Raw genomic sequence first — 12,009 nt, forward strand, 5'->3', positions numbered from 1 at the left:
TGGTGTTCCGACTGGAACTGCCAGGTTATGGTATTTGGAGTAGTCTTGTGATGTGTTGTCTCGATTACTAATGTGTTGGGTACAGGTATGAGACTAGAAAGAAGGAGTAACTGACTGCCTGCTCTTGCACCAGATGAAGTTGGAATAGGTCTTGGTTAGCCAATTACTTATGTTAAAAATGTGTCTGCCTTTTTAATGTCTACTTGTTATATAGCAAGATAAACTCAGCAACTTATTTTTCTATTTCTCTTCAGTTGTAGGAACTAAACTTCCTTCTAGATATTTTTCTTCTATTAGATCTACTAGGATTGAAATTGTCAGTGCAGTATGTTATATCACCATATCGTTTTGAATTAGGCTTGGCTGTAGAATACCAGAAGAAACTTACTGTTTAAAAACTTGTTCTCATTCTTCAGTGTTAAGTGAGCTGTCCTAGCTATCTTAGGAAAAAAATGGTTATTAATGAGAAGTAATTGTTCTTCTAGCATATTACTTTGAGAGATTAATTTTGAGTATGGCTTCTTTCTGCCTAGTTCATATCTAATAATTCCACATAATTAGTACTCAGTATACTATATCTAGAGTTTTGAGGTAATAAGTGTGGGTTATGGAGGTTTGGTAGTGCTATCTGACCAGATAACAGAACCTACTCATTCTTTCCTTTGATGAGACCAAGGTTAATGGTTCTTGACACTTGTTTCCAAAGTTGTCTTTTCTGTTCCTGATGTTAGGAAGTAGATTGATTATAACAGTGAGTGTTGCAAAGAATATTGGTTAATAATATTCAAAGTATGGTCAAATAATTATTCTCACACTTATAATAGATGGATGTTCTTGCTTTTAATTTTTGGTGTGTTTCTGAGTAAATTATGTCAAAACTGAGAAACTCTTACACTGATGAACCCATTAACAAGAAAATACGTAGAACATCAGCTGATGTAGTCATCAGCCAAAATAGTATGGACATTGCTTTGTGTGTGCTAATGGCAACTTCTTGCCATAGAGGTTTAAAAGAAGGAGGGTGGGAGAGAAGGCAAAAATTTCAGGTTTTCTTTCCTTCAACCTCCAAGGGAAGTAATAGCTTTGTTTTTCCTATTATTCTTATAATAGCTGAGGTTAATGTTTTTAAAACATGATATTAGTGTGATGTAAAAGAGCAGGACACAATCCTGGTTTTGTGCTTAGAACAGTTTATTCAGAATATTAGTAATTATAGTTATCTTTTTATGGAAGCTTATGGTTGGCATATTTTTTTGTTGTTGTCTACATTCCATGTATTTTTATGGAGAGAAATGCCCTTCCCTTAACGTGAAAAGATGTGGTTATATCTGCTGCTGAAGTAATAAGTTTGTGTAGTGTGTATGGCATACACATTCAGGAATTACTTGTTTTTCTCAGGAAATATTATGACTCATTCCATGAAAATAAAAATAGTCAGGTGGAGTCCTCTGTGATTGTGTGTAGCCAGTTGACTTGCTTAGTAAAGTTGAAAAATTGATACTTGAAAGAATGCACAATTGAATGAAATGGAAAGCAGGAAGAATCAATGTTTTGCCCTTCATGTAGGCAACTTTTTCTGTTTTGAATTTACTCTGTGGTAGAAAACTTCTAAATTTGACATTAGAGAACTCTAAATTCCTAATCAGTCTTTTGCTGAAATTGTCTTGTTATCCAAAAAAAACCCAGAAGGAGTTGAAGGGAGGCTGTTTTCTTCAATTGTGCATTGAAGAAAATTGTAGATACATATGAACACTTCCAAGTTTTGTTTTTCAATAATGTGAACTTTGATCACTTAACATAAGTTCAACTTTGTCACTTTGTGCTTTCTTGCATTTCATTTAGTTTTAGATGGTGAGGTTATACTGGTTTGTCTCCAGTGCTTGTAAGACTTGACTTGCTGCACTCTATATTACTAAGTATTTGCTCATTACCTATTACAGTGCAATAAAATAGCACTTAAGAACTTAATACACTTAATTTTTTTCAACTAGATGTATGATAATTGCAAAGAGAACATGTCAGTCGGGAATGTATCTGAATCTGTAGGAGAACTTGAAACAATAGCTTTGGGAAAAAGTCTAATAATGAGTTTCACTGCTGCTGGAAAGTACCTTAATTTAGCTGTCTAATGTTGGTGTGCTCATGTGATCCAGCCTTCATCTATGATGGAATTTATGGTGCACTTTAGTTGACAAAACTTAGATGCCCGCTTCAGAGTGAGCTCTCTGTAGGCTCTAATGGAATGTTCAACATCTGCTTATTTTGTATATCTTATTCTGGAGCTCCATATCTTACTTCAGGGTTATCAGCACTTGCTACAGAAAATGCCTGATATTAGAGCCCAGAATTTGTGATGATTATAGGAGATGAAGGTTTTTAAATTCAGTTGGAATTTGCTTGTTGTACCAAAATTGATGAGTGAAGAATTGTGTAGAAGTATCAAGTTTTTCTTGGATGCCTCAATTGAACCTGCTGTTCTTGAAACCAGTATTATACTAGTTATCTTGAGCCCAAATTCATAGAAAATTTTGAAATAGAGTATGGTTGAGGTACTGCAAGGGCAGACTTTTTTTTAAGACTGGAGGAAACTCTGGAGATAATCTAATCTATTCCCCTTCACAGCAGGGTCAACCAGATCAGATTTCTTGGAGCCACATCCCTGCAGTCCAAGACCTGAACATCTGTATCCTCCCTTAGGATCATGGTCTGTGTCAAGGCCTTTGATGTCCTGGGGTAGCTGCTCCAGCGGGTGCTGGGGACTGAGCCTGGTGGTGCATCACCACAGTTGCTCAGGGGTATGTACAGAGAGACTTTCTGGCCATCATTTTCATAATTTTCTGCAACCTGCTGCACAAAATACTGCATTTGTTGGTTGTGCTCTAGGCCTGGCACTTACAGAGGTCTTTTGCTAGGACTTGTAAGGGTTCCTGACCCTTACTGATCAGGAGTTGTCTGCAACAAAAGCTCAAAGCACTCTTTGATCATGAACATCTGTCAGACCTTGTCAAAAGCTTCTAGAGCTTGATAGCTAGCTTTTCCTGGCGATGGCAGGCATGGTGAAGTTCCTCAGAGCCTTCCCAGGAGTCCTCTGATGATCCCAGACGTATGTAGAAGATTAAGAGGATCTAGAAATGGAGACCAGAAACTGCTGCACAAACTGCTGCATGCTAGCTGTGCTCTGTGTAGAAAATGTATGCAAGAATAAACATTAAAGATTCTAACATTTTAGGTACTCAAGTATGTTGCATTGATCTTGATGTCCATAACAGCGTGATAGACAAAACTTTTCCTTCTAGGGAGTTACTGTCAAGCATCATATGTTAAGTTAATGTTGCTTTGTGACTCATCTGGAGAGGCATAAAACTACAGCTGGTACGATGTGATTTAGGAACCCAAGTATTTGGCTAGGAAAAGTAGTTTTTTACATTACTGGGACAAAAAAAGTGGTTGGCATGATGTCTTCTTCAGACTGAGACTAACTTAGAAAAGTAAACAGGAAAAAAATCCCTCTCCTGTTGCTGTTCCCAGTCTCCCTGTCAACTTGTTGTTTTGGAGTCATCGCCTGTCTGATCCTGAAAAAATAATTGGTAAACAAGGCCAGATCTTTGCTGAGGCTCTCAGGAGTACCTTTCATTTTCTTTTGATGCCAGTTGTGTTATTCATCTTAATAGTTTCTGCCCCTGCTGTTGCATTTTGCTCTCTGAAAAGCTTTTAAAAATTATAAGTACTTTCTGCCATGATGAATTTCTCTGCAGTCCTGGGAGAAGGCTTTTTGTCTTGAGGTTGTGTGTTTTGTGTGTGTCTAAACTGGTATGACATCTTCATTCCAGCTGTCACTGAGTTTCATTTATCCTAAAAGATACTTCTGAATTATAAATATGATGCACTGTATGTGACAGTTTTTCTGAAATGTCTTTGAAAAGATTTATCTTGATGGAGTTTCTGAGAGCTAGTTCAGGCAGTTTTGGAGCTACTGCTGTCACAGTTATTGACAATTCTTCTCTTGGTCTTTGTGCTACTATTTGTCTCGTAGTCACCTCTGGCACCGTGCGGTCAATTGGAATTGAGTTTTAGTCACTGCTGCTGTTGAGATTTTTAATTCAGGGGCATATTGCAATGGAAGTTGGAGCTTATGGAAGAATTTAGGTGCCTATGGATGGATAAGACTATAGATACATTAATCTTCCAGAGGATTGTGCCAGCTGTCCTTTGGTTATTAGGAATTCACAGCTGTGTTGTAGCGATTTCATGAAGTTCTTGTTTACTGATTTTTAATTTTTCCTTTGTAAAGCTTTCCTCAGGAAAGGCTGTGAAAGAGACGCATCAAACTTACTTTCTGTGCTAAAAAAAGTTAGGAAATTGGTCAATTTATGTGTAATGGTGTGTGCAACGTTGATCTTGCCAACATCTTCCAGTGTTTAAAGATGAGATTTCATGATGTTAGACTGTGTGCTCAGATGTTTGAGTACCCAAACAAGTTTATTCTTGCTGGCTAAAATGGACATAAACTGCATCTTGTACAGCAGGCTAGATCGAGTATTTTGTCCTAAAACCTTTTGGTGCTGTTACAAGGAATTTCATGTAGTATGCTATGTGTCTGATGAAAGCTTGGGATTTTTAAGGGTTTTTTGGGGGGGTTGGGGTGGGGTGTGTTGGTTTTTGGTGTGTGTTGTCTTTTTTTTTTTTTTTGGGGGGGGGGTAGAGGTATGTGTTGCAAGATATTTGAAAACTTCCTTGTTTTTTACTGAAGTTCCTCCGAAGAACTATGTATCATGTCTAAAAAATGGCTTTTTATGAGTTGGGGGCAGCTCTTAGTTCTTTGATCAATGGCAGTGTGTCAGGCTTCTCTGACAGAATGATTGTGGGCAGAGGAAAGCTGCAGAACAGAAACATCGGGGAGAAGGAAAGCAAAAAATACGCAGAAAGGAAACAAATGGCTTATTAATTGTATGACACTTTGTCGTGGTTTAACCCCAGTGGGCAATTAAACACTAGGCAGCTGCTCGCTCCCCCCACAGTGGGACGGGGGAGAGAATTGGAAAGGTAAAAGTGAGAAAACTCATGGGTTGAGATAAAGGCAGTTTAACAGGTAAAGCAAAAGCCGCCCACACAAGCAAAGCAAAACAAGGAATTCATTCACCACTCCCCATGGGCAGGCAGGGGTTCAGCCATCTCCAGGGAAGCAGAGCTCCGTCACGTGTAACTGTTACTTGCGAAGACAAATGCCATCACTCCAAATGTCCCTCCCTTCCTTATTCTTCATTGCAGCTTTATATGCTGAGCATGACGCCATATGGTATAGAATATCCCTTTGGCCAGCCTGGATCAGCTGTACTGGCTGTGTCCCCTCCCAACTTCTTGTGCACCCCCAGCCTGCTCGCTGGTGGGGAGGTGTGAGGCACAGAAAAGGCCTTGACTCTGTGTGAGCACTGCTCAGCAATAGTGAAAACATCCCTGTATTATCAACACTGTTTTGAGCACAAATCCAAACCACAGCCCTACACCAGCTAACATGAAGAAAATTAACTCTATCCCAGCCAAAACCAGCACACACTTAATCTGTGATATTTTCTCTTCCCAAGTACACGTCCCTCCAGTGATTAGCAGAAAATTTGATACTAAAATATTTTGTGTAGTTCTGAGACCTGTGTTGTTTATTGGTGGCTGTACCTCATGTGTTATTGTTTGCCATGTTCCTGAAGGATTGATGTTCTCTCCAATCCTTCCATGGTTGAAGTAACTTTCTTCTTGAGAGAATAACAAACTGTTCCAGTAGTTTCTAGTATTTGTTGATGCCCCAAAGCTGAATGAAATAAAACTAGTTATGTGCTCCTGCTCATTGCTTCTGTTTTCCTTAATTGTTTGGAAATTAAGCAATGGAATTGCTTAAATACTCTGGTTTTCAATGTCTGCCTTTCATTATTATTATTTTTAACAAACCCCTATAGTCTTTGAGAGTCCTGGTATCAGAGACACCCTCAGATCGAGCTTGTGCTTAGTATGACTTGCAGAACAAAGTACTCTTACTGGTATTTTGGGTTAAAGTGGTTAAACTTGGTAAGTTCCTCTGAATTCCTGTCCAAATATTTATTTGAGAATTGTCCAACCAATTGACCATAATTAACAACCAGTATCAAAACCAAGCAGTTGGTTTTGATGGGAAACTGTTAAAATGTAAAGCAACTTGGGTTCATTTAAGATGTAAAGTTTGTCACATAAAAGGCTTAATGAGTCTTATATTACTAGCTTGTTCAGAAAAGAGGTGTGCACTGCAAGAGTTCTTTGGCATTTTAACATTGGGATTGCTGTGCTCACTGAGCAACAGTTGTGTTCTCTGTTTAACAAGTAGTTTTTGTGATGAAGTTTCTTCTGTGACCTACATAATGCTGAAGTACAGTGCTCCCTTGCTGCTGTGTCTGTGTTGGAGTTCTCTCACTGACTCTCTAATGCCATACTTTGCTAATTGTTGTCATCTTTATAACCTGATTGCTTTGCTAGGTATCTACGGGAAAGATACGATAGGTGAATTTTATGTCTGCTGTTTTTCTATGTTATTGCTACAAAAATTTTATGCTGATTACTGAAGAATATGTTTGCTTCCACATGCTACTCAGATTATCAGTTTTAAGGAGTCTGAAATATGATTTGCGCTCCTCATGGTAGATTTCCTTAACTCTGATGGGAATCCGTTTGTTCCTTAAATGATAACATGGTTTATTCTTGGTGTACTACAGCAAGAAACCACTGCGACAGGGATGCTCTGCCTGAAACTTTACATATTCTAAAGTTAAACAGCACCTCCTTAAGGGAGAAGTAATTACCCTTAGCTGTGCTATGCTTTACTTTCTGAGCATAAAAACAATGCAAAATTACCCATTTTCCTGTTAATTATGATGGTTGACTGAGAGTCTATTGCTGTTTTTGTGGAAAATGGTGAAAGTGATTTCTGTTTTGCTGTCTTGGGCAACTCTTGGCACCACAAAATAATTAAAACTCTTAAGAATCTGAACGGACTGTAAGCATTCCTGGTAGAAGTCATCTTGCTGTATGTGAATAGCATGAGACCTGGGAATGTTAAATAAGTTTTACTGACCTCTTAAAGAGGATTAGATGTGGAAGGAAAAATTTTTTCTTTTTTCTTTCTTTTCCTTCTTTTTTTCTTTCAGTTGATTCTTGCAGGAAATGCTTTGAAACACACTGAGATCATAGCTGAAAGCTATATGAGCATCAGCCACTAGGTGGTAGAGCATTTCAGGAGTAATGCAAACTTTGAAAATTGATAAAGGAGTGTTCTCATGGCTGAACTTCTGGCTTTTTCCAATCTTTGCCTTTTTTGCAGATACTTTACTTTTTGATGGGTTGTTCACTAAAATGATGATTCCAAACAAATTTAGACGTCTGTTCTCAAAGTTTTTGTCAAAATAATCATCAGTTAAAAATAAAACTGTTTGTTAATAAGGTGAAAAGGCTTCAAGGGAAAATGTTTTGATACATTTTAGTGGTAATCAGTAATAATTCTAAGAGTTCCCTCAAAGTTTTTGAAATATCATCTACTGTGTGTAATGAAATGATTACATGCACATTTGGTAGAGTGTCTTTAGAAAACAAAATTGAAAAACCTTGATGCATTTAGTGCCTTAGTAAGAGAAGCATCTTTTGTACCACATCTGAATAAATGGAAGCCTAATGCTTAAAGAGAATGACCAGAATTTTTCATAAGCTTAAGCTGTAATTGCTATCATTCTTTGAGGGTAGGAGAGAAACTGAAACTGTAGCCAGACATACTTTCTTTTAAATTTTGGGAATTATGCCATATTTGGAAAGAGAGATGAGGATGCAGAGGGATAAATGCTACAAATACCAAGTGTTAATCAAGTATTTGTCTGTGAATAAACACCCTGAAGTTTCAAGCTTATTGGGGCTGTTAGGTGTCTTAATATACTTAATCTTTTTGTTAATGCAAGCAAACTGCTATAGTTCTCACTTAAGACAATTAAAAGAACATTTATGTGGCAGTATATGAAAACATAATATGTCTTTATATATTTTACAGACTCCTGCTTGTAGGAGGCTGTGAAACAGATGCAGATGGAGTATCTAAAGCAACTGGTTGTGGGATATCTGCTTGGAGGGTTCTGTCAGGCTCTCCCCATTACAAACAAGTCACTAGTTACGAAGATGACATTAGAACAGTAAGTGTGTTTCCCCATTTTATTGGATGAATATTGGATGAATATTGTCACTGGCAGAATTACCTAACTGGAAGTTCAATATGAATCTCTTTTTGAAAGAAGAATTTAATGCAATGTTTTGCTATTTTGTAAGCTATGATGTGAACTTCTAAGAAGTTACCTCTTCTCCACCCCCAACATCTGTCTGTTTTTTCTTCTTCTGTAATATGAGTGGAACTTTTAACTTCTTGATTATCACATGTGGTTTAAAAAAAAACAACAAACAAAGCAACAAGAAAGTACAACAAAAAATGTAGTGTGGAAATATACAAACTCCTCAGTTGTGTATTGGGATATGTTTCTTTTCTTTCTTGGAAAAATTCCAGTTATTTTTGTCTTTTTATTATTTCATAACAAAAGAAGCACACCTGAAATAAATGTTTCAGTTTAAGTCCTCATTTCTTTTGCTTCTAGTAGAAGTAAATGTTTGATTTGGTAACTACTGTGTGGATAATACTGAAATCAAATTAGAGTATACTAAGATAAATTTCAGTATTTACTCTTATATAGGTATTGCTTAGTATTAAAAGTGAGCTGTTAAGTTCATTGCAAATGGGTAGGGCTTTTCTGTGGCATAGAATCATAGAATCATTAAGGTTGTAAAACACTTTTAAGATCATCAACTGAACACCATCATGCCTACTAAACCATGTCCCGAAGTGCCACGTCTACACATTTTTTTGAATACTTCCAGTGCTGGTGACTCTACTGGGCAGCCTGTTCCAAAGGATGCTACGTACCGAATGAAATGGGCAAAGTTATAAAAACTACATTTTATTATCCTTGCATTATTGTAAAATAGGCAGTCTTATGGAAGTTTAAAGAATCCTGCAGAGTTTTTTTAATACTTTAGATATGATGTAGGTTTTGGTGTATAAAACAATGTATGAGATTGTATTTCATTGTATGATATGTTTCTATTTTTCCAGGCACAGAGAAGAGGATTATTAAGGATTATGAATTTAAGATTTTACAGCAGGCGGGGAACAGAACAGGTATTAAGGTCTAGGTCTACCTCAGAAATGTATTTTGCTAACATAATTGTGCATTAATGACTGCCTGATAGACTGATTGAAAGTAGTTTGTAATTTATGCAACTTAAGAATTAACGTTTCTATAAAACTTACTAAAAATACCAAGCTTTTAGTGTTAGAGTAGCTTGCTGTTTATTTGGCTTTTTAAAAAATCCAGATAGTTCATCTGCTGAAGCTTGAATCCTGAGTTTTCAGCATACTAACAGGAACAGGTCCAGCTATGCAGAGTTCAATATTATATGTAAACTCTTAATAAGAAAGGAAGGTGTAAAAAGACACCTAGTAACTTGTTAATGAATGTAATGATCATAGCATGTTAGATGTGTTCTGTATTGGACAAGAAGAGAGTAGATTGTGATGGTGTTTCTCAAGTATATGCCCAAGAGAGAAATAAGAGCAACTCCAAACCCCAGCCTTCTGTACTACCCCACTCCCACTAGAAAACAAACAAAAAACTTCTCACCTTATAACCCAAAATTTTCATGTAATGTGGGGAAGTAAAATATGAGTGGATTCAAACTAATTATTCATGGCTTAAATAGGGAAGACACAAAGACTTTTTTTACAGTCTGTTACAAGATTTTTTTTTTTACGGTTTTTACAGTTTTTATTTATGAGATGTTTTAGAAACATTTTGCTAAGTAGCTTCAAAGGTTTGTTATGGATCAAACTTCTACTACCAGGACACATGTGAACCTCATGAAACTGCTGATCAGAATCAACTTGTTCTTAAGAAACGTTGGGTATGGGTCTTGCATATTCTTCTCCCCTGAAAGATTGGATGTTAAATCTTTGAGTGTCATGCTGAGGTGTAGGTGTGTACTTTCTCTATTTCCAAGGCTTTGCACACAGTGCTCCTGACTTTCTTCTACATGCCTGAGGAGCTACCCATGCAGTACTGCACCACTTTCTCTCGTCTACTAGTTGTGTGTAGCCTTTGTTTGATTCCTTTTTTTATTCCCCTTTCCCTCCTCATAAAAAATTTGTTTTCCCTTCTTTTGCTTTACAAGGAAAGAGCAGTAAAGAATCTGTCTACCACTCTCACTGTATCCTCCTGAGAGGAAAAATGGCTGGTCTGAAGTTATATGGACTTTGGAAATGACCTTAATAGATTTTTGGGATGTTTAGGTGACTGGTTAAAAGAAGAAATTGCATGCCTGATTGGAAGGGGAAAACAAATCTTTCCGAATCTCTCACAAGGGTGGAATGGGGAGAGATTTTATTTCCTTCACTGAAAAGATAAAAGAGAAGGCTGAAGTAAACTTTTTTTATTTTTTACTGGAAGGCTAGTACTGAGTGTAGGTGTACTGAACTTCAACTTCACTGCATTTGCCAGTACTAAATTTACAAAAAAAAAGCAGATTGTTATTCTTCCTTGAATGTTTTAATCTGATTTCAGAGATTATGGTTTAAATATATGAGGCATAGTTTATACTTTTAGTGGGAAATTGGCAATGCTGTTAATGTATGACAGGCATGGCAGCTAGAGGACTTGTATATTAGAACTAGCTATATTGGAATTTGATTCTTAGTGTTGCTAATTTAAATCACCCTTATAAAATGTGAAGTGCCAACCTGCTGAGGTTTTCAGTATCTTGTTCTGCAGTTCCCTTAAGTTGACAAGCTATTTACTGAGGCAACATTGCCAATGGACTGATGAATCTCTATAGATAACAATGCTTGGGTGGTAAATTTGAATGTGTTAATGGCTGCCTGACATCTAAATTTAACAGCAACAGAATTATCACTGACTACTGAGTAAATGTTTAACCCGTGTTAAGATCTGTGATGTATACCACTGACTGTTTATCTGAATGGGTTATATATTTTAGCTATATGTTTCTAAGCCCTTTCACAGTCTCTTGTTCTTTGTCCTCTGTGCATGCAACTTGCTTTGTAAAGAAAGAAAGAATTGCCATTAGTAAGCATGTACAATTTCTTGGCAAACTATAATAGAGATTTCAGTACTCTAGCTGCTTAAGAATATGACTGGAGAATACTTAAGAATTATACTAGAAAAAATTAATAGTTGGTTTAAAAAAAAGACCTTAACGCTCTCCTGTTCAATTAAAAACACATTTTAAAGTTGGATTTAAGTAGTGCTCTCAACAGCTGCAAACCACTGTACAACAGTGTGCAGATTACTTGATCATCATTGTTTCTGTGGCATAGCTAGTACTTAAGACAGCCTAAGAAATAAAATAAAAACAATAAAAAAACCACAAACCCAAACAAACAAACACTAAAAGAATAGTTATCTTCAAATGTTATCTACCACTAATGTGCTGTAGAAACTCCATTAAAACTTCTTAATCATATGGATGTCTAGTAACTTTTCTGTACTTCATTTGTTTTGCAAGGGGGGAGGTGCTGGCTTAAAAATTGATTAGCTACAGACTTGGATAGTTCTAACATTACCGTAGGTTGAATCTTTATTAGAAAGTTTTAAAAAGTGAACTGCACTAACAAAATGGAATTTTATAAACGATACACATTCTGGGAATCTGCATTCTACTGTCTCTCAGTGAAGACTAGACTCTCTGAGAACCTAATGATCTTTCTGAAAACGGAATTTGTGTTGAGGGCAGGGGGAATTAATATAAATTGTATTTTCAGAAACTTAGGCATTGTCAGTGACACTAAGTTTGACTTTAAAATTTGAGTGTATATTTAGAGGCTTCTGTCTCATGGAAATAGTGTATAGATTCAGTTGTAATTGTGTGGGAGTTCATGAATCCTTAAGG

At 36.6% G+C, this 12,009-nt stretch overlaps 1 protein-coding gene across 1 annotated transcript in view; it reads left to right on the plus strand.

Annotated features, from left to right (window-relative positions):
* Positions 1–12,009, plus strand: part of NBAS (NBAS subunit of NRZ tethering complex) — a gene marked incomplete at both ends in the record, with an annotated part of 185,312 nt that overhangs the window by 12,724 nt on the left and 160,579 nt on the right. Inside the window, 2 exons of the mRNA XM_081997756.1 lie at positions 8,054–8,192; positions 9,161–9,226. Of these exons, the coding sequence (XP_081853882.1) occupies positions 8,054–8,192; positions 9,161–9,226 (205 nt within the window). The remainder of the gene's footprint in view (positions 1–8,053; positions 8,193–9,160; positions 9,227–12,009) is intronic.

Source organism: Phaethon aethereus, assembly GCF_964289735.1.
Source record: "Phaethon aethereus genome assembly, chromosome: 3".
NCBI classification, from domain to species: Eukaryota; Metazoa; Chordata; class Aves; order Phaethontiformes; family Phaethontidae; genus Phaethon; species Phaethon aethereus.